General features: G+C 38.5%; 1 protein-coding gene across 8 annotated transcripts in view; it reads left to right on the top strand.

Annotated features, from left to right (window-relative positions):
- The window catches only part of DLG2 (discs large MAGUK scaffold protein 2), a 1,964,578-nt gene that overhangs the window by 1,536,151 nt on the left and 404,294 nt on the right, over positions 1–24,133 (top strand). For 7 of the 8 annotated variants that reach the window (XM_029956387.1, XM_029956381.1, XM_029956385.1 and 4 more), the window contains one exon: positions 228–383. The exons of the other annotated variant lie outside the window; for it this stretch is intronic. In XM_029956387.1, coding sequence (XP_029812247.1) covers positions 228–383 — 156 coding nt within the window. The remainder of the gene's footprint in view (positions 1–227; positions 384–24,133) is intronic. 8 annotated transcript variants of the gene reach the window in all.

Below are 24,133 nucleotides of genomic sequence, written 5' to 3'. Positions count from 1 at the left end.
TAAATTAACTTTGACGCCACTGAGGTAGCTGGTATATGAACTGCATCATGCCCAAGTCAGCCAAAGTTCTGATTTCTAACCAGAGATACCATTTTTCTCCAAGGTTCACTAAGCCTTTGGCACTGTTTGGGGTGTTCCATTGACATATGGCGAAACGCTGCTAATTGCACGGTTGTTCGGTGTGTGTGCTAACCAAGCATCTCTTTCTCTTCCTCTTGTACCACCAGGCCTCCGGAACCTGTTTACAGCACTGTGAACAAACTGTGTGATAAGCCTGCCTCTCCCAGGCACTATTCCCCTGTTGAGTGTGACAAAAGCTTCCTTCTCTCAGCTCCCTACCCCCACTACCACCTAGGCCTGCTCCCTGACTCTGAGATGACCAGGTACTGCATGCGCTTCCTCACTTCATCTTTTCGAGTTGCATGTGCTTCCACAAGGATGAATGGGTAGAATCCACCTCTGCTCGCTCCTCTTGCACTTGACATCTTTCTCGGTGGAGAGATGTTCTGCTCCTTTGGTGCAGTGGGAGAAATTAAGAACATTGCCTTTTCGCCCTCCGATGTGATCACAGAGCACTCAGACATGATCACATGATCTTCCAAATGTTCTTGGTTCCCATGCATTTTTCATAAGGTATTAACTATATTTTTCTAGAAGAATTAATTTGAAATTTAATTGGTACTATTTTCCTCATACAGAAGGATAAAAGAGCATGTACTCAGTGCATTTTTGAATAATATTTAATAAGCACTTATTATGCTCCAGGCATAACAGAACCTAAGAAGTAGGTACTGTTATTGCCATTTAATATTTTAACAAAAATATTAAATTAATACCACTACTCAGTTGACTCCTTAAGGCATTAAACATCTTGCCCCAAATTTCAGAATTAGCTGGTTCTACCGTACCACAAAGAATTTTAACCTTTATGGTGTGTTATCACAGTAGGTGTTTACCACATTCTCTTTATTTAGTTATTCCCATTTTATATAAGAAAACAGAAGTTCAAAGAAGTTAATGCATTGCCCACAGTATGATATTGCAAGTAAATGCTGAATTCAGGTTTGACTTAGAATGTTTTGAGTCTTTCTACAACTTTGTAAACAAACCATCCTAAATCTAAAGGTGGGGTATGATTCTGCATCAGTGTTCTAAAGTATATGTATGCAAACTAATAAAACTTCATCTTTATACAGTAGTCAGATTCCCAGAGAGAGGACAGTAATAAAAGGAGAATCTAGTGTTCCATAAGGTACTTCCAATTCTTTTTTAATCAGGAGATATCAATCATGAAGTTCCTACATATGATGAGATGCTTATCTAGTTATGGTCTCAGATAGGATACCTTCCTATACCTTCATAATACTATTAGGACTGTGAAAATACAGATTTTTGAGTAATTCATAGTGAAAATGAATAGGTCAAGAGGGTCTTCTTAGAATATCTTCTCTGGGTTTTGGGTTTTTTTTTTCTCATTTTCAAAGAAAAAGTTAAAAGTCAATTATTGGCCTTTCTAGAGCAGTTAAATAACAAATTTTAATTATACATAACATCTCTAGACATACATGAGAAAACATATTTTTGGCTACGTAATCAGCTAGGGCATTTTCACTAATTTGCAACAATTAAAGCCTAACAGGATTTGAAAATGCTTTATAAATATTAATTAAATCTTATATTTTTAGCAAATCACAAACAGTACTTCTTGATACAGTGAACTATACAATTTTGACACAAAGAGGGCCAAGTCACTATAGCCATAAGGAAGCAAGAAGGTGTGTGCGCACACACACATACACCTACAGTAATGACTTCCTGGTATTTAGGCATCTGTATACAAAGTCAACACTGAGCTCTCCTCTGTGCCAGGCATTTTGCTAAGTACTTCTTAAGAAATTATTTCTTGTAACCCTGACAATCACCATAAGAGGCAGATGTTACCAATATCTTCATTTTACAAGTAGGGAAATTGAGGCTTCGAAGTTACCTGACATGCCCCAGGACGCCCCCTACTAAGTGGCAGGGCTAGGATTCAAACCCAGGGGGTCATTAGCACCTGCATCAGCATAGGCATGATGGCAGAGACCTAATTGCTTGCTGGAAGGGTTCTCCACCCATTTAACTTTTTCTCTCCTTTCTCTGTTTTTATCCTTCTTTTCATCTCCCTTCTGGTTCAGTGTCAATGACTTTTTTTTAATCCATGCTTTTTTCCTTTTCTTGATGACCCCAAAAGTCACATTTCTTGCATCCTACTGGGGATTTTGATGCATCCCTCTCTTAAAACTCACCACTAAGCAGATGGTAGATTCTACCTTTTATGTAGATCTACCAGATACAATTCTTTTTCAGTTTGCTTTCTGTAATGTTTATTATGAAGACTATGGGGTTTCTTTTTGTGTTTTTCCCAAATTAAGAAAAATTATATTTTAGTATAACGTGGAATGTGTCTTTTTCAAATTTAATACCTTCAGTAATCCTATACACCAACCTTCACCCTCCATCGCCCCACTGGGGATTCTATTTTCTAGTCTAATTTTGCCCCCTTATTTTCCCCCTTCCTTCTTATCTTTCATTTCAAAAAATAAGTCACATATGCATTTACAGATATATACATCTACACATATACACATATATATGCACCCATTTTAGTGACATTGTCACCAGTACACTGACACTGAAATTCTTGGTTTCACCCCACTTTGCTCCCCTTTCACACTTTCCCAACTCAGTAAATGGCACATTCACCTACCTCATTATCCAAAACTTGAGAATCATACCTAAATCTGTTCTCCCTCTCACCTACCAATCTGTCTTCAAGTCCTATTGATTCTACCTCCAAAATGTATTTCCAATCTATTCACGTTCCTCTATGTCTATTTCCACCACTTGAACCCAAGTCTCTGTTGTCTCCCACCTACATACAATAAATAGCCTTTTAATGGGTCTCACATTTCTGCTGTTGTCCTCCTGATTTATGCTCAGTGCAGCCAAGGTGATCTGTTAAAAACACAGATCACATCTCTTTCTCTTCTTTTGCATTAGTATAAAATGCAAAGTAACTAATACAGCATCTAAGCTCTGCATGACCTAGCCTCTGCCTGCCTCTTAAACATCTCATTTCACTTTTCCCTTTGCTGATCACACTATTCACATTCACAAAATGCACTAAATCTCTTTCTATTTCAAGTGCTTCACAAATGCTCTTTCCCCAGACTGAAAAGCTCTTCCTACACTATGTATGCGTGTTAACTTCTGGTCATCTTAGATGGAAGCTTCAATTGCACTTGCTCAGAGAAGCTCCCCCTTTTTTATAGTCTCTCCCTTTTTTTCCTGTAAGATTCAAGCAATTTATAATTATACACTTATTTGTATGATTTTAAAACCAAACTCCCATGTCACACTCTGTGTTGCAAGCTCACTGAGTGGAATTATGTGTGTTTCATGCACTGCTATCCCCCTAACACTTAGCAAGGTATCTGGCACAGCAGCAGCTCCAAACTATTGAGCAACTAAATAAACATGAAAATAAGATCTGCAGACAAGCAGACAGATCCCTGTTTTGGGAACATATCATGGTTAACATAGTGCTTTACTCAGGTCTTAGTGAGTATATAAAACAACCCCAGGAGTAATGAATTTATACATGGGCACAAATAACAGCAGACGAGAGCTCACTTTGTGTGAGCACTTTCATTTTAAATTACCTCAATGGTTAGTACATCATTAATGTATTAGGTAACTGTTCTTCATGAAACCTGAATAATTCCTTTCAGAGATTATAGACTTCCTCTGCAGTGGAAAACACCACTCTGAGCAGATATCTCTTGAAATGCCGTCTATTGCTCAAGGGAAAAGTTCAAGAATTCTGGTTCCATTTATGATACCATCACTTGCTTTTTCCACTGTGACCTTAAATAATCTGTAGAATCTCAGAGGTACATGAATACTTAGAATCAGATAGACAAGCCCTTACTCAACTCTATAATGATAAGAAACTCAAACCACTGTCTTCATGAGTGTACATTTTCTATACATAGGTTAGAATGTATGTTATTGTCATAGATTAAAATATAAGCTAGTCCTGTGAAAGTTAGCATGTGAAACAACCCTTAAATGTGCACCAGCTTAATCCCTAGTCAGCATTCAGAAGAGCAGAGGCAAGTCAGCAGAAGCAAGGCGGGCCAGTCATCTCTATCCTGTGCATTTCAACGCGAATACCCAAATTTTCAGCACTTTGATTTGATAGCAAACATCCAGGAATATATTAATTGTATACACAATTACTTCTGTAATATCATTTAAAAGAAGACAAAGAAGTTGAAAAGGAAAAGTCTTTAAAACTACTTGGCAATGTGTCCGCTCCTAAGGCTGCAGATTATATTTAGAGTAATTGACTTTTCAGACCTTAAGAAAGCAAGAAATGGGCAGAGCCTGGAATCAAACTAAAATTTCGAGCTCTGTGAAACACAAATGGGATTGCTCTGGGGCTTCTGCTTATCCAGTACATCTTTCTCTTTAAAAAAAAAAAAAAGTTTTTGATGTTGTAATTGGTTTTTGTACTTGGGAGAATAAGTTATTCAGCTTTTGATATTCCTAGGGCAAGGAGAATACTATTTTTGTCTGTTTTCTCAATACATATGGCACATTTCCATTTGTTCTTTTACATAGGCGGTCCCTAATTATTGCTATTTTGTCATTGTTATACAGAGACTGAGGTAGACCAGATGAAGACTAAAGTATATTGGCAGATTTGGGGTAGGAAGTGGGACTCTGAGGCATTTTATGATCATCACACATATTCATTCATTGAAGATTCTATATTCATGGGATTTCTGCTAGGTTCTAGGCATTATCCTGGAGGCTGGGGACTCAAAGGTGAATGAGATACCATCCATCCTCCTACTACAGTTCAAAGACATGTAAATGAAGAAGTCATTGTTGTGCATTATGATGTATATAGGCTAAAGGCTCTCAGTTTCTCTAGCATTCCAATCTCAAAGTAACTAAAATGGGACTAGAGTAAGAGGTAGGGATGGAAGCAAGCATGATCTTACACTGTCCCTTCTGCAAATACACACAGGAATGTTCTCCGCTCATACCTTGTTTCATCAATTCCTGATATTGGTAAGAAGCTATTTATGGGGAACTTACCATTATCTTCTCAAGGGTCCACTTGCAAATCTAGCTTATAACTATTCTCTACGGAGCTCAGAATACATATATAATTCACTCCCTTTGTAGAATTCATAAAGTTGGCAGCCTTAAGTCATTCCCAGCCTTGGAACATACAGCAAGATCTTTATCTCCCAAGACCTCAGCCATATGTTATGGTGACCTGTCTTTGCAAACTTTCTCTCCTTGCAAAACCATAGAAAATTTATGTGAGCCTTTAATGTGTCAACTGTCTTGAAGTCTGTAAATCCAAAATCAGATATAACTTCTAGACATAATAATAATGCTATAATAGAAGTACACGTGAGTCTCTGAAGGTAAGGAGGGGAGGACATATCTAACTCTGCCTCTATTTTTCTTAATGTCTTCAGAAAGATACTGGGCTCATCAGTCAATGAGGAAAGAAGTGTGTTCAAAGTAGAAGTGCAGCCCAGAGTTAAGGCCCACCTTGTATAAAAGCATAGTGCACTCTGGGACCCCTGGCATTACCATGTGGCTGAGGGTTGTTGGATGGGTGATGAAGTTTCACAGAGTTTCACAGGCTGCTGCAGGTCATAGAGGACCTGACTTGCCAACCTGAAGATTTTGGACTTTTATCCTGCAAGCAGTGAAGAGCTGGTTGAAGAGGCTTAAAACTGAGCAAGGACATAATTTGATTCGTGTTTTTAGAAAAGTCACTCAGTTAGCTGTGTCTGAAGGCAGGGAAGACTAGTTAGCATATCCTCCACAGTTGAAATCATGAAGAACTGAACCAAAGCTGTAGACAGAAACATAAATGGATTCAGAATTACTTATCAAATGAAATGGGTGGTACTTAGTGATTGTGGCAAGGGCAAGAATTTTCTGGCTTGGGTTATTCACTAGCTGATTACATCACCTCTTCTCAGACAGTGAGCACTCTTGTGCACAATAAATGTATTTTTTTTCACAATAAACATATTTAAACCTAAAACTTTGTGGAAAGGAACTCAATGGAAGGAAAAGAAAGGCAAAGTATTCTAGAAGGTCTCTTCTCTGTAGAAGGAAATTCAGTGAAGGAAAGGGAGGCAAAGTATTCTAGAAGGTCTCTTCTTTGAGATGGTGGCAACCCAGTGGCATTGTGGAGCTGGGGAATTGTGTCCATACTGTCTAGTTTTGAGGCCTTCCTTGGTCATACTAGGCACTTGGACTTAGCTAACCCCTTCATCTTTCTCAGAACCCCAATTCACTCACCAGAAAGTCAGGGGGATAGTCCTCTCTGTGCTGTTCTCATCAGGATTATTGTAAGGATTGAGGAAAATGGAGCAAGTGAATTTTTATCTAGGCATTATCCACATTAGTCATTATTCTTTCCATGTGCTCATTCAGTTTTCAAGCCTCCTATTCATGTATATTTATTTTTAGTGCTATCACAAATCAGGTAAAAAATATTTGTCAGCATAGGTAAATCCCCAGAGACCAGAGGAAAGCTGTTGATGCTGATTTTGTCACTCTTAGAAGCAATCCTTCTTGTCACCATAGGCAAAGTCACATACTTGTCCTTTTATTAGTACATGTATAGGCTCCCTGTAAAATGTGGCATATTTTTAAAGTTATATGTGACTTCGTGCCTCTGTGGGATAATTTTCTTTTTTGTCTAGTCATGTAGCAGTATCTCTATCCTGCATGTGCCTCTTTAGGAATGTAGACACAATAACACTCTCTGAAACACAGATTGGTAGCTAGACACTTTACAGATATACGTTACAGTTTCTAAAAATCTCAACAGTCTTGCAAGGTGTGGGTTTTGATCTAGCACGAGGAGAGGCCAGCACTCTAAGCAGGGCGTGCCCACACCCAAGCGTGTGCTCCCCTGGAGGGTTACTGCCTCTCTCACATGCGCACCCGGGCTTCTCGCCCAGTCCTTCACGTCGCCTATGCACTCTGCCACCGATCTGCAGATCCTGGAGGGGAACTGAAGGCTTATTCACGCAACTTAATCTAGGAACTAGCAATGATTAAAAAAAATCATTGACCTTCTTATGCCCTTAAAAGGCTGATATAATCTTAAAGAATTCTTAATTTCATTTTTAATTAAAACCTGGAGAGGAAAACCTCTGGGGCATGGCTCATAAGGCACAGCCCCTTCCGGGTTTATGCAGCCCTTCTTCAAAGGCCTTCGCTGCCTTTTTGAAGTAGGTGATCACTAAGTCCAATTTGCATTAAGGAAAATAAGAGATTAATTGACATCCACAGAGTTACAGAGGCTGCTCTTGCCACATTTCACTTTATAGCTGCTTCTTTCCATGAAGTAATATATGCAAGGGTTCCACTGAAAAAAATACCCCTTGCTTTGAATTTAAAGCATTCTGTACGTAAATACATTTTTTAAAATATATGTCATTTATTGTTGACCTTCACTCTTTTTTTCTCATTATTATCATCAGGGAAGGGATGTTCTTTCATTAAGAATTCAAAAAAAAAGTTTTTAAACCACATTTAAAATTACATTGTAAGTGTAAAGGAGGAAGGAAGGCAGAGAACTCACCCTGTTCCAAAAGCTCTCATTTACTCTTCACAACACACCCAGTCGATAGAGAGGAGGAGGCTCAGAAGAGCTGGAAAATGAACCCAGATTGGTCTGATTCCAAAATTCCCATTCTGTGATATTCAAATAACTCTATAATGAAACAATCTGAGTTACTTTAAAATAAAAAAGCCAGATTATTTATCTGAAATGCTATGACTATTTCCCCTTTAGTTTTAGTATGTAATTTCTGTGTTTGGGGAACAATCTTTATATTTTCTTTAGCAACCATTATATTATCGGGTAGCAATAAGAGATTGAAGAATACATATAATTTCAAAAGCAATCCTCCCTGGAGGCAAAGTAGCTGTGAGAAAATGCTGTGCAAAATCACTCTAACAACAGATTATAGGAACTCAGAAAGAATCAAGAGTATAACAATAAGCCTTAACACCCAGAGCATAGATGTTAATTAAAACCACTAACATGTAGTGAGTGCTTTTATGTGCTAGGCACTATTTCATATTTTTATATGTACTAAGTCATTTTATCTTCACAACAGCCTATGAGTTAGGTGTGATTATTCCAATTTTATAGAAAATCATGGTGTGTATTTTAGCAAATAGAAACAGTGGGATGAGTTAGTTGCAACTGAATACATCAGGACTTAACACTTAGAATATTAATTTTATTAGATGAGTTTTTTGTTTGTTTCATTTACTCTTGTATTCCCTGTGCCAAAAATGGCTCCTGGCACGTATGATTAATAGTAATAGTGGTGATGATGATGATGGAGGAGGAGCAGGCGGAGGAGGAGGAAGGGAAGGAGGAGGAGGAGGGGGATAGTCACTATTATTTATATAACTTTATTACCTGCCAGGATGTAATTTATACAGATTAGCTCATTAATCCCCATGGCAATCCTGGAAGACATGTGTTGTTATTATCCCCATTTTGCAAGTGATGAAATTTGGATTAGAGAGATTGAGTGATCTGTTTAAGTTCACACAGATAGAATTTGAATCTAAGCAGGCTGGCACCAGAATCGGGACTTTCAAATGTACTCCATCAATCTTCACTGAATATTGTTCTTATCACACATAACATTCCTCAAGTATTAAATTCTATTTGAGAAAAAAGTACACCTCATCTAACTGTAGTCAAATTTCAATATATTCTGTTTGAGAAAGAAAAAAAGTACACCTCATTTAAATATTCAAAATCGGAGAGATAGATAAGGTGGTAGATAGATAACTATATAGTTAGGAATGTGCACGTAGAGTCAGAGGGTTAGGGTTATCCTGCCTCCTCAACTCCCTGGTTGTATAAACTGGAGCAAATAACAACTACTCTGAGCTTTTGTATGCTCATTCTATGTAATGACAATAATGGTAGTATCCATTTCATGGGGTTGCTGTAAGGATTTAATGAGGTTCCATGTAAAGTGCTAAAAGCAATGCCAAATAAATATAAAGTGCCCCCACTAACATTACCATCATTAACATGTGTGTGTACATTAAACACACAGACATATTATGTGACCCTAAGTAGATACCTTAGGCTAAATGGCAAATGAATTCTTATTAAGGGACTATTGTAAAAAGCTACTCTGATTCTCAGTCTGATGGTGAGTCCAGTGAATTGTAAAGGGAGATGAATTTTAGGGTTGGCCCTATGGGAGGAGGGGCTGTGGAAGACTCCTTATATTTATACAGAGATTTAAGTAATTTAGAATGCAGTATTTTGTTTTGATTAAGGGATCAAAATTTACCTCTCAGAGCAGAGAAAATATATCTTCCATTTCGAGTCTTTAATTCAGTTTTGTAGACCGTAAGCTCATATGAAGTTAAAAGGATCTCTTGAACAGGGTTTTTTAAGTCAGCAGGGATGTGTGTTCCAAATTGAATACTAAAACCTAAAATCACTCTCTTCTGGAGAAAATGAATACATCAGAGGGTAAAGAGGATGTTTATGGTTTGCTTGAAAAGGGAGGAGGGTACACTGAGCCACTCTAATCAAGCCAAGAGCCTTTGTTCAAATGTTAAAAAGTCTCCCCTTCTTCAGGAGGAAGGACAAAATGTTCCAGGGCCCAAATGGGACATAATAAACAGAGTTCAGGTGGCATTTCAGCCCTTGCTCTTTCCTGTGCTCAAGTGTTTTAGTGAACAACCTGACCAACAGAAGGGTTGGCCCAGGCCAAGGATGGGAATGGGGCTAAAAGAGGAGAATCTAATTTATCTTTGTTATTTCTATCTCTAGCAAATTCATTCTAATGTTCTGCTTCCTTTCTCATGCCTCTGCCATAATTGCAAGGATCTTGTCCTGTCTAACCTTTATGTGTTCCAAATGAAGAAACTGCCACTCAGACCACAAATATGTATTAAATGCCTATTATATGGTTGGTACTTTGGGGGATAGATAATCTAAACATAGTTATACCCTCCTCTCAAGAGGTTTAGGGACCACTGGGTCCAGTGGGTTTCTGGTTATGTTAAAAAAAAAAAAAGGCCTAGAAATTTATTATGGATTGCATTTTTCAAATATATGTGAATTTTAGTTAGCTTGGACCTTATTTATTTTGGACCCATCTTTATTTCTTGTGGATATCACAGTTAGAGGTATATATTTATAAGTTTTCAGGCATTCAGACCTTTTTCATGTGAAATCTGAAGGTCATGTGACAACCCATATTTCCTTTCCGTTCTCCCCACTCTCACGTGATGAGTTACCTGGTAAGTTCTCACATCTTGCTATCACAGGAATTTGTGGCCCTTGTAAGGAGGCCTTTGGCTGCATTGGGCATAAGGGAAGGAGCTTTGTGACTAAAAAAAAAAAAAAAAAAAAAAGTCTCTGACTGGATTCCCACCAGTATAAATGCCAGAATTCTGAGACTCTCCTCTCATTCTTTGCAGTCTTTTGGTGACCATGAGCCATCCTGGACAACCATTTCCGTGTTTTTACAGTACAACCTCTTCCCACAGCTTCCCCTTAGGACTCCCATTACTCCTCACAAATGTAGTTGCCTCACCTTTGTCACCGTGTGCACCCCTTAGAACAATGTTATTTCAGAAGCATATCAGCGTTTCCACTGTTGTTCACGGTGGCACTTTCTGCCCAGGTCAGACTTAGAGTGGCCAGGCAGTGTCTGGAACTGTTGCTAGGCTTGTTGCCATCCCTGTTTCTCCTCCTTTAATCCATAGCAGCTCTGTTCCTCCCAACCAGGTTCCGTGGCCTGATTTTCATACTGGAACCTTTGTTTCTGGGACCCTTGCAGCCCATAAAAACAGCATCTAATCCAGACTCTCCCCAGCAAAGACAAAAAAGACAGACTTTTCTTGGTTGAGGAGTTTTAATATTCCGTTTCTGGAAAACCCAACTTTTTTTCAGAAGATGATCTACTTTTTAAAACTCCAAAGTTAAAAAAGTAGAATAGGAGGGATGGGGTTAGTGACTGTGGGGAATCAGGATGGGGAGGGGGATGGATGCCTTCTGTGATGCTTCAGGAATCTGCTGGCATCTGATTGTTCAAGGCTTCCTTAAACCTCTGGTCAGAGACCTGTAAATCACAAACTCTACATTACAACTCAGGTTGTCTTTCCTGAGTCTCCATCTAAGCATATAGTGTTGGTTTCTTCTCTCCCTTGTCTCTAAACTACCTTGTAATGTATTTCATGTCCTTGATACAATGACACCTCTCTTTTGGAGTACCAAGGGGTCCCCTCTGTTTCCCGGGGTCAGCAAGTGGAAATTTACAAATGTCCAAGATGCAGGCTCTTTCTAACCCCACGTCTACCCTCTCAAGTTGTTTCACCCTTCAGACCCTTCCTTTCTGCTTGCTGCATCCAAAGTCATCTACTGAAGGAAGAACTTGTGAATGATCTTTAATTCTTCTTCATGGACTTCCATCCCATGACGGCCAGGGGAATAATGAACCTCAAGAACAGTCCAAGTCCATTCACAAATTTCCCTCTAATAATAACTCTATGTAACATGAAAACAAGATGTCTCTTTGTGACTTCTTTTTGGGTAAGAACCATGTTGTGCATTGTCCATGTGGCACATGAGCACGTAGTATACATTCAGTGGAATGACAAATGGTGGTTGTTCACCTAGAACAATGGCTCACATTTCAAAGGAGGAATTCACATATAGTGAAAGCCCTTTCTAGGCTGAGGGCAATGCATGAAGGAGTTGATATTGGAGAAGAATACTTCCCTCTCGACCATATTTCACCTTTATTGTTTCAGGAGAAGGTGATGCATGCAGTTTTTATCTGAGATTTCTGAGTTAGGCCACAGAAACAGATTTTCTTTGTCCCACCTCTTATGCACTATACCAGGTATTGTCTACTTTTTGTTAAAGTCTGTTTCATTTGTACTCTACATATGTCTATTCCAGATGCTCTGAAAGGGCACATCATAAGCAGATGCCTCAAACATGTCTTAGAGGGGTTAGGTCGTTGAAATGTGCACTGCTAGACTTGGAGAAATGGGATCAAGGTCCATAGTAAGCAAACCTCTCTGCAAGTCTGATTGACCCTGTGAAAGGTAATAAAACAAAAATCAATTCAACAAACTTAGAAGATGGAAAAGGCACAGATTAAGACTTGCAAAAGAACTTTATTTTCAGCACCAGTCACTCTGAAAGTTTGCTTAGCATGCTAAGTAAATGTCAGTGCTTGGCAAGGTGAGGGGAATTGCCATTTCCTTCCTTTAATGTTCCTTCCACTGACTCTAAAGAAAAAGAAATTGAAAGCAACATGTGTTGCAAATAAACTCAAAGCTAATAGTATATCCTCAGGGCCCTCGGTATCATTAAATCATAGAATGCTTTATTAAAGAACAGGGTTAGAGAAGATTGCTTCCAAATAAAAGTTTTTAGAGAAAATACGTCCAGCAAAATTAAGAGACTTACCCAAGGTCTAAGAGGCACACAAGTAGTTTGTATCAGAAACAGGACTTTGGTCAGAGATGTCGGGAGCCAGTGCTTTTTCTCCCATGCCAGCTTATAATTATAACACAATCTTCCAGAATGTTTCAGACTAAGAACTATTACATATCACTGACCAAACCCGGAAGGAAACAGAGCTATAACTTCAGGATAACAGGATTTACCTCAGGGAAGTATGATTGGAATGAGGAAAGAAATTTGTTACCTTGTACTGCATATAACTTTAAATTATTTTAATTGTTTATAATCATGTTTAAATTTTTTTAGTAAAAACTGAATTTAAGAATCTACCATTCAGACTCAGCAGCCCCCCCTGCTAGGTGTAAACCCAATAGAAATGAAAGTGTATGCCCACAAAAAACTTATAAAACTTTTATACAATGTTTATAACAGCATTATTCATAATAACCAGAAGGTGGAAACAATCCAAATGGAGTAGCGGCATGAGATATATCCATACAATGTAATGTTGTTCAACCAGAAAAAAGAATTAAGTATTGGGGTGCTTGTGTGGCTCACACCTGTCTTAGGCTCAGGTCATGATCTCACAGTTTGTGAGTTCAAGCCCCTCATTGGGCTCTGTGCTGACAGCTCAGAGCCTGGAGCCTGCTTCAGATTCTGTCTCCCTCTCTCTCTGCCCTTCCCCTCTCATGCTCTGTCTCTCAAAAATAAATAAATATTTTTAAAATTTTTTTAAATGAAGTAGTGACATAGGCTATAGCATAGATGAACCTTGAAACCATGTAAAATGAAAAAGGCCAGTCACAGAGGACCACATATCCCGTGATTCCATTTATGTAAAGTGACCACAATGGGCTCATGTACAGAATCGGAAAGTAAATTCGTGGTTGTCTGGAGTTAGATGAGAAGGCAGCAGGAATTGAGTGCCCGGTACAGGTATGGAATTCTTTTTGGGAGTTATAAAAATGTTTTCAGGGGTGCCTGGATGGCTCAGTCAGCCAAGTGTATGACTCTTGATTTCAGCTCAGGTCATGATTTTATGGTTTGTGAGATCGACCCCCGTGTCAGGCTCTGTGCTGACAATGAGGAGCCTGCTTGGGATTCTCTGTCCCCGCCCTCCCCTGCTCTCTCTCTCTCTCTTTCTCTCTCAAAATAAATAAATAAGATTTAAATTTTTTAAATTTAATTAGATTGTAATGATAGTTGCACAACTCTGTTATTATATCAAAAGCTACTGAACGATTCACTTTAAATGGGCGTAGTATGTGAATTATATCTCAATAATGTGGTTAAAATTCCCATTTAAAAGTTAATTCCCATAGCAACATGAAACTAAGATTATGTGATTATGGCATCAAATATTCAGACAAAAAAAAACAGAAAAATACTTAAAAATTTAGATGGTTTTCCTATCTCTGACAGACAATTCAGTAATTATCCAGGGGGTTTTTAGAGGTCTTGAGACTTGTCACATTTTTAATAGGACTCCAGCTCTCATTTAGTAAATACCAACTTTGTGTGTTAGGTGTTCTTCAAGCATGATCACTAACCCTCCCAATAAATCTGCAAAGTAGGTATTTTTATTCCTACTTTACTGATGAAACTAATAGCTGGCAGAACTGACATTTGAACCCAGTTCCACATGCTTTTACTAGACCTCAGTCCTCATCCCATTATATAAATGAAACAATCCTTAAAACTCTCCATCCCAACTAGAGGAATTATCTACACTCTGTCCCTTCCTTTCATCCACTAACCCTTCAGAGCTCTGCAGCCAAGTGTCACCCCAGACCTCCACTGAAATTATTTTCACCAACATCTAGGATTCTGTTTCTAAATCCAGTGGAGACCTCTTAGTCCTCATCATATTGTATTTTCTGTACGCTTTCTCGATTATTTGCTCCTTCATGAAAACTTTTTTATTATAATTCACAATTCCACTTTGCATGCTCATGATTCTTGCATTCCCAACTTTCTCACATCCCTCTCCTTGGATATCTCCTCTTCTCCTCACCCCTTATTTGTCCCTTCCACCAGTGATGCCTTCTCTTTCGATTTGGTATACCCTTCCTGGCACAATACCTTTACGTCCACAAATGGGGTTCCCAATATGTGCTTGTTTCTCCCATATCTATGTCTGAAGCCAGATTTTTCATTGATTCCATCCTCACACATCTCTGTACCTGCTGGACATCTATCCTCAAATGCCCTAAGACACACCAAAAATCACACTTATCATCTTTATTATTAGATTGTTATCTGTGGTTATATCCACTGCATAACGAGTGTTAAGAATCTGGAGTAGTATTTAAGAACATGTGCTTAGGTTCAAACTCTGGCTCTACTCCTCACTAGCTGTGTGGTCTCTCTATGGCTTAGTCTTCTGATCCCTAACATGGGATAATAAATGTGTTTATCTCACAGAGTTATCCTAAGGAATGAATGAGCTTACACATGAAAAGTGCCTGCCAAGTAATAAATTCAGTACTTCTATGGTTCTAGCACCAAAACCTTTTTCTAGATTCCTCCTACTGCTTTACTGTAAGTTGATCTCTATCACAATCCTATCAATATATCTTTGTATATTAATACACTATTGATACAAATACACTTTGTAAGTGTCCTATCAATATATCTTTAATTCTTGAGTGATTTATACCTTGAATTCTTGAATAATTTCTCCACAGTCTTCCCCTGTTGCCTCTACTCAAGATCCATCTAGAATCCTTGCTCATTAGAATCACCAACTAGTCTCTACCGTAAGCTGTCTGTGCTTTTGATCTATGCCCTACACTGTAGCCCATGTGGGGCCTTCTGTACTACACACTTCTTCTCACATGCCTGCCTTTCATTCAAATCCACTCCTCTTGCAGTTCCCAAGAGAAGAAAGCAAAACAAAACAAAAAAATAATAGTGTCTCCTTCCTTTGGGTCCTGCCTTATGTTTCTCCCATCCTTAAACTCTTGCTCTCTAAACAAGTACATATAGCATTTACCTGGGCATCTCAATCCCAGCTCCCACTCAGATCTCTTTACCTGGGGAACTAACAAGCCCAAAAAATACATCCTCTGTGGTACCACTGGAAGCCTCTTTTTGATGCTCTCAGCCTGGGTAGGGGAGTCCTCGTCCTTCTTTCTAAAGCTATACAACTCAGCCTAAATTATTACTGTTAGGACTCTGATTTCCTTGTCTGTCTTATCAGCTGGACTGAACCTCTTGAGCTCAGGTACCATGTTTTAATCATTTCCTGTATTCTTGGTGTCCAGCAATGTACCTAACAAGTATTAACTCTTGATTTTAAAAAGAAGGCAATAAAATTATTTAAATCATTATAAATTCATGTATCTGATAAATATTTAGAGAGCCCTATATTTAATGAGCCTGTTATAGGCTATGTGCTGTGCATTGGGAATATAAAGACAAATTAGACATAGCCCTTTCCCAAAAGGGACTCAATCTTGTAGAAAAGCCCACAGCAGACAGGAAAACAATAGAATCTCATACAGTAGGTTCAATAAAGGGCACAGGATATTAATAATGAGGGTCAATGATTACATTTAATTTGAAATGAAATGTCTTTCTCAAATAAGAGATCCCTCCCTGCTTTACTCTTTTCACTTTTTAAATTGATAAAGCTATTTGCTAACCATTGATAAACCCATAGACTTGCAATAAAACATTCTGTTTTACACAATTCCATTACTTTTGGGTATTCTCAAAGTCAGAGTTTTTTCAAACTCAAGTCAATAGTCTGGTGCTGGTTCATAGTCTAATTTCTACTGGTCTGGAGCAAAATGCAGGAAAAGGACTTTGCACTGTACACATATATCAGTATTAGATTGCCCTCTACCCTTCCTTGGGAAGATTCCTTCCTGAGAATATGAATCTCCTCTAACTGTAGTGCTAAATTTATTTTATGAAACTATGGTGATAATAGATGATAGATATTATATTCTTATCCTTAATTTGAAAAAGTATGATTTGAGATTGTCTCCAGAATTTTGTGTTTACATCATCCCTGTCACCATGTGCTCCTGGCACAGCAATCACCCTCTTAAATTGGTTAGTGCTCTTTTTGATGTGCTTTTGTTTGCTGTCCCCATCCACAACTTTTAGTAGACTCTGTTTTGTTTTGTTTTTAATTTTTTTATGTTTTATTTATTTTTGAGAGAGAGAGACAGTGCAAACAGGGGAGGGGCAGAGAGAGAGGGAAACACAGAATCTGAAGCAGGCTCCAGGCTCTGAACTGTCAGCACAGAGCCTGAGGTGAGGCTCAAACCCATGAACCATGAGATCATGACCTGAGCTGAAGTCGGATGCTTAACCAACCGAGCCACCCAGGTGATCCTAGTAGATTCTGTTTTTAAATATCTGGTTGGTTCCAACTTGTAGTTTTGACTGTGGCCTCTTTCTTTCCAAAAGCCTATGGATCTAGGCTTTGTAGTCTATAGGCCTGACACATTGAATGCGCAAACAAGATAGATCTTAGATATGACAACCCAGTTATAAATTTGATAATTGCTGTACATAGAGGTCATCATCAACAGCATTATTTTAGGGGCTTCTGGGTAGTTCAGTCAGTTAAGCATCCTACTTCAGCTGAGGTCACGATCTCATGGTTCATGAGTTCGAACCCATCGGGCTCTGCACTGACAGCTTAGACCATGGAACCTGCTTTGAATTTCATGTCTCCCTCTCTCTCTGCCTCTCATCCATTCACTCTCTCTCAAAATAAATAAATAAGCATTAAACAATGTTTCTTTAATGTACATTTTTGGGTTTTGGGATTTTTTTGTTGATAACTTTTCACATCTCTCAGTTTAACAAAGTAAAATTAATATCGTCCAGTGACTCTCTATATAGCTTTCAAAGCACCAAACCAAGGAGACACATCTTATAATTGCATTGTCCAAAGAAACCTTTTGCTTTTCGAATAGAGACAGACAGAAAAAATGTCATTTTGTTCCCTAGTGATTTTTGCTCTAAATAGATCCCTCCGTAATTTAGTTGCTTTCTTACAAAATGCCACCCTTATGAAAGAACTTTTTTTTTTCACAGCTTTGAGTCTGTTAGATAGAAAAGTCAAGTGACTTAATAGGTCCAATCATTAAACATCATGAGGCTAACATGCTGGAAAGTGCAGTGGAGAATTACAGTGGCAGTGGAGGCAGCAGTAACACATGGAGAAGATAACTGTGCTGTAAAACCAGCATTTTTAAATGTCATCCCTTAGCACTGTATATGCAGAGGCGCTGGTCTGAATAGAAAGGAAAAATCCCACACAATTAAAAAAAATGGAAGACCTTAGTTCACAAAAACATGCACTTTAAGGCAAGATGCTGAGGAGTAGAAAATTGTAGGTTTAGCTTCTTAATTCTGTTCATAGAAAGCTGTAACCTGGAGACAAAAATAACCATGGTCACAGCAATATAACATTATAAGAGAATTCTTTTTCTCACACCAAGCCTGCATCTTTGTTTGGAATTATCATTGGCTGACTTCTCAATTCAGACAGTTCTCTCTAGTGTCACTTTCCTTCCCTAAACTGAGCTGCTTTCCCCATTCTCTTCTGATTTTTCAAATTCTACTATACCAAAATCTAGCCCAAGGATTTACTACTTCCATGAATCTTTCCCTTAAAACTCCCGATGTGGCTTCCTACCTTCTCTAAAGTTGTATCAGATCAGGTTATCTCCGGTTCTTGGTCAAGTTATCATCCCTTGAGTAAAGATTGTCTTGTGTTATTCACAAATCATTCACTTCTGTACTCTTGTCTCAATAACTGTATTGTAAACCTCTTGAATAGAGAGGCCTTTGGTATTCATTTGTAGTGGGCCCTGAACCCTAGAATAGTGGCAAACATAGGGACTCAAATACTCAGTGTCTTACTTTCAGTTATCTTTGCTGCAGTGACATCTGGCAGGGGGTTCCACAGCAACTGGAATTTACTGCCAAAGTATCTGTATGAAAACCACAATTTGCTGTAAGTTAACATCACTGTACTTTTCCCCCTGAGTAGTCTTTTGCAGCACAAATTGAAACAAGGAAAATAAGTTCCCTGTGGTGCTTCTAGGACCTGTCCAGTTGCTATTAATGTCTCACAGGAATTTGACCCCTTTAGTAGGAGAAGAGTTCAACCTTAGGAAAAACACTAGCTAGGAACCAAATATTTTCTTACTTCCAAAGTTGTCGGCTTTGAGGTTGTCAGTGGACAGCCCTAAAACCTTTCTGCCTTAAAACCAGACTTCTCTTCTTGTGTCATAGCATACTGTGTGTGTGTGTGTGTGTGTGTGTGTGTGTGTGTGTGTGTACTTTTTCAATGCTCATTAACTGCTCAGATAGTTCATTATAGGGCTTAACAGCTGCGGTCTTCCTACAGGTTTGACACCTTTTCAGTCCAGCTCTTCGGCGTAGTGTGCATCCCACTTCACTCGGTTGACTTACTCTGTTGGGTTTATTACTAAACTGTTCATTTAATTTAATGACTAACAAAGGACTCAGATAAAATTCTTTGTCCCGTTTTTAGAGCCTAGCATAATTAGTTACATCTCCCACATCTTCAGATAGCAAATTTAATTAGAATCTCCAGTGGATCACTTTCTAGGGCATGAGCGGGACATGGAGACATTGAGGTTGCTTCTCTGGAACGGCAGAGAGTCTTTCCAGGCTTACTTGGTATTGACCTGTATCAAACGTTTCACAGGAAGGTTGGACTAGAAGATCAACCTGCGATACATTAAAAAACCCTCTACAATATTATCTCCAGGGATCAAAGTCCTTCTTCCTCAACTAGTAATCTTTCGATAAAGCATAAAATTTAATGGCCCATGTAGTTTCTCATTTGGTTCAGCATTGGTTTCTCCTCACTCAAATATTTAATATCTCCTTGTTTCTTTTCATCATAAATTTGAAATTGACATCAGTAATTTAAAGCTTAGTTGAAGTTTTCTTTGTTTTACAACAACCCATAATTTATAAAAATTCTCTTTCACTTTTTACTTCCCCATAATGTGACCTCATAGCTTTTCCCAAAAGGACTCCACGTCCTTACTATTCACCAGAATGAATATAAATGAGGTCTTGGTGTAAGGCTTTGGTACGTGAGGCCAGTTATTCACATTGTTAATTTCAGTGCTACCAGTCTGGCCTGAGACGGTACTCAGTTTACTGCCGGGAGTTATTACACTCATTCCTCTAGTTAATTACTATTTCTGAGTACCTTGCAACTAGATAGAATTATAGAGGGTTAACACTAAAAGGAGTCCCAGAAATTATGCTTCAGTACTTCCCTTTGTATAAATGGGAGAATAGTCCCAGGAAAGGGAAAATGGCTTCCCTAACATTGCCATAACAGCCTAGTAACAAATGACCTACCAGAAGAAAGGGCTTGTTGTTTTTACTCCACTTGTCATTCTAGTACCCTACACTGGAATCTCTTAAATATTATGTAACCTAAAATCCTATATTTTCTTTATTCCTTTATGTTGATAACTTGAGTGAGGTTAGAAAGTAATGTACAGAGTCTGAGAAGCTGCATATTGGGTCCCATCCTCTGGCCAGTGGCCTAAGCCTACCAGTTATGTGCAATTGTCTTTCATTCAACAAATTGGGCAAACATTTACTGTGCTAGGAATGCCTCAGGTAGGTGATTATGGGAAGGTAATAAAGGACACTATCTTTGACCTCCAAGACAAATTCTAATGGTGAGTATGAGGCAAAGGAAAATATACTCTGTGTGTGTGTGTGTGTGTGTGTGTGTGTGTGTGTGTGTGTGTGTTCATTTGTGCATATTGTTCGGAATGAAGAGAAATGAAGAGAGACAGACATAATCAGCACATGGTGCTCTAAGACATTCTAAGGAAAGAGATGTTAACTGGTAAGTTCAGGGGCAGTTTCTGTGAAAAAGTAAACATAATGGGGAGACAAAGGTGGTGTCCAATGATGGTGAAAAGAAAGAAAAGTGAGATGACTTGAATAAAAAATTGGAGATGAGAAAGCATGTATGGACTTATTCACTCATTCATTCATTCATTCATTACATGATCATTTGTTCAGTACTACTCTTTGCCAGATGGTAATAGAAATTGGGATACATAGATAAAAACTGTGGCTCCTAAACTCAGAGCGAATTCATATTCTAGACCAAACTTTTCAAATTTTAACATATCTCAAGCTTAAATGGAATAATAATCCCATTTCCAATGAGCTCTAGGTAGGTAATGATGCTGCTGATACTTGAACTTCACTGAAGTGCCTATAACCTTGCACATAGAGAGAACATTGTAATCTAATACAACAGCTGCCGTAACAGAGGGAAGTCCAGGTTGCCGTGAGAACATAGAGGAGGGGAGGTGCTGGCAGCAGTTGTCTCTGTGGGTTTAGAGAGAGGACCATGTGCATGGCCTGAGTACACGAGTCAGGAGCCATCTATGAAATGAAGGGCCTTGAATGCAGGAGCAGGAGGAAATTCAAAACTTGCTTATAAACTTTTTACCACTCCTGCTGAGTATGTTTAGTAGTTACGGGTGATACGGATAATATTAATGATGATAACTGATAATTATTGAACCCTTATACTAAATATGTTATATTATTAACTCATTTGATCCTCACAAGCACCCTATGAAATAGATGCTCTTATCCTTTTTGAGAATTAGAAAAAAATCTAGGTATTTGGAGGTAATTCTTATCTACTCCAGGGCAGCTGTCATCCTAATTAATTCGGTGTGAAACAAAGAAAGGCCCATGATCATACATTCTGTATTATTTTTTGCAAGGTTTGTATACTTATATGCAGAGAGAGCAAGCAGAGGAAGAGCAGAGAGAGGCAGAGAGAGAGAATCCCTGCACTGACAGTGTGGAACTTGACTCAGGGCTCAAAGTCATGAACTGAGAGATCATGACCTAAACCAAAATTGAGAGTTGGACCTTTAGCCCACTGAGCCACCCAGGTACCCCTACATTCTGTATTCTATCCCCTATTATAGAAGCATACCTTCTATATGCTTCCGTTAGCATAATAATAATTTGTTTTCTTGTAGCCCCCACTATTTTGTGTTTTATTCATATTGCATTCCCAGAGGTCTAGGATATAGTGTGTTTGGTGAATGGCTTTGTTTTCTGCTTTTCTGGAATGATCTTCTTACCTTTCATGCTCTTTCTGAAGCTGTTTCTCCCACATTAAATGTTCTCTCAGTCTCTACATCTAAAATCTCAGTCCAGAATCTTCAAATGCCATCTTCTCTATATAGCCTTTTCTAGTTTTTCCTCTGCAGACCTTGCGGGAAACAGGGTCTTCCTTCCTGGTAATTTCATAGCATTTTCGCTGTACCTCCGTTCTTGCACTTTCCATTTTCTACCCTCAATATGTAGTTATTCGTGTGCTCACCTGATGTCATCACTAGATTTTAAAACCCCTTGTAGGAGTGATATCCTGATGGTGTAGTTATTAAGTGGTTAAATTTTGGAGTCAGACGGAACTGGATTTTTTTTTTTTTTTTTTGTCTTTGAATCTAGCTTTGATTTGGTTTGGTTGGTTTTGGTTTCTCTTTGTTTTTTGCAGAATTTCTGCTCACTGACTCAATGATGTTAGACAAGTTTCTTAACCTCAGTGAGATTCATGTGCAAAATGGGAAAAAGAATGTCTATCCATAAAACTGTCTGGAGGATTAAATTTTTTTAATGTTTTTTATTTATTTTTGAGAGACAGAGAGAGACAGTACGAGCAGGGGAGAGTCAGAGAGAGAGGAAGAAACAGAATCTGAAGCAGGCTCCAGGTTCTGAGCTAGCTGTCAGCACAGAGCCCGATGCGGGGCTCAAACCCACAATCGTGAAATCATGACCTGAGCTGAAGCCGGACACTCAACCGACTGAGCCACCCAGGTGCCCCTGTGTGGAGGATTAAAGAGCAATATGCAAAGTGCCTGGCATGGCATGCTTAGTAAGCACTCAATACGTGTAATCACTGTTACCATTTGTGCTCTACCCATACCACACTGCTCTCTCCAAAAGGAAAAGCCAATAATATATTTGAATGAATGAATGAATGTTCACCTTTTTATGGGGATCACCCCTTCAACAATAGTGTAAACAGTCCTATTGCATTTTTCCTCTGCTCTACTCTTTCCCAAATTATGTACATGGTATCAAACATTGTCATGTAGTATAGCAACCTTCACATTAGCAACCTAATTGAATCCTGAATTTACTCCTAACAAAATACAGCTATTCATAAGACTGTTCCCAATTTCTGTTTTGTAAGCTCTTAAAATGTAAAACAACATTAATTTTATTAAAATTGCTCTTTTAAAGGGGAAATTTGCACATCAGAATTATTTGACCCACCTCATCTATTATACAGCTTCATAACAGAATGTTGATGATGTACAAATGGCTTATGGCAAAGATGAATTAGACCATTAAAATGTAAAAAGCAACAACCCCTCAAAAGATGATAATGAAAGCTCAATGGGGCATTTAAGACATTTAGTGAGTAGAAGTGCTTAACAATCAATTAGGATAAAATATTTCAAATGATGTAGCTCTCAATAAGTGGTCCATAAACTCTGTATATGACTAGGAATGTCCATGCTAAACATATCTGCTTGTGACTACATTCTTTATTACCCACCCCACACTGTGTTTTCTGCAGTTCTGCCTGCATTGCATGGACTCTGAAAATGCCTCTGAAATTTCTCATGGGGACAAGGCCCTTGAGTTTCACTTATTTTAATAATAACAATTGGGAATTCAATTGTGACAATAAAGGCAAAATAGCTGCATTACAGGATATTTTAGAAATAATCAATGCTGTGCAATGACTTCTGGGTGGCTTAGTCAGTAAAGGGTCTGAGTCTTTATTTCAGCTCAGGTTATGATTTCATGGGTTCATTAGTTCAAGACCCACATGGGACTCTGTGCTGATAGCACAGAGCCTGTTTAGGATTCTCTGTCTCCCTCTCTCTCTTCCCCTCCCCTACTGGTGTACACACTCTCTCAAAAATAAACTTTAAATCAATGCAGGGCAAGCAAAACTTTAGGTTATTTGCAGTCCCTTGTTATATACTATTAACTCATTGATTCATTCATTCATTCATTCATTCATTCAGCACATACACAGAGCACCTGTCATAGAAAAGCTTTGGAGAACAAATTAGACCTCATCCCTCTGCCCATAGGAATGTATCACGTGGAAACAGAGAGTATATAAGCAATCACAGGGTCCCTTAATTAATCATACACTTAACACAAACTGTGGTAAGTGCTATATAGGAAAGGAACAGAGTCCCATGAAAAAATAAAACTGGAGGAATGGTCAAGAGAAGGCCTTTTCTAAGGAAATTCCATGTAATTAGAAACCCAAAGGACAGATTAAGAACCAGATCAAGAGAGAAAAATTGTTTTACAGATAGATGATTAGTGACCCTTGGTTCTTCTGAACAGCCAAAACTACACATTAATTTCTTCCCTTCTTAAGCAGCAATACCAAACTATCAGCTATTTAGAAGTAATATTTAAACCCCTAGCCTTATTGTGAGGATTATATGACATGTAACATGCTTATTG

Source organism: Suricata suricatta, chromosome 11, assembly GCF_006229205.1.
Source record: "Suricata suricatta isolate VVHF042 chromosome 11, meerkat_22Aug2017_6uvM2_HiC, whole genome shotgun sequence".
Classification (NCBI taxonomy): Eukaryota; Metazoa; Chordata; class Mammalia; order Carnivora; family Herpestidae; genus Suricata; species Suricata suricatta.
This window is presented reverse-complemented; position numbering and strand designations above follow the sequence as displayed.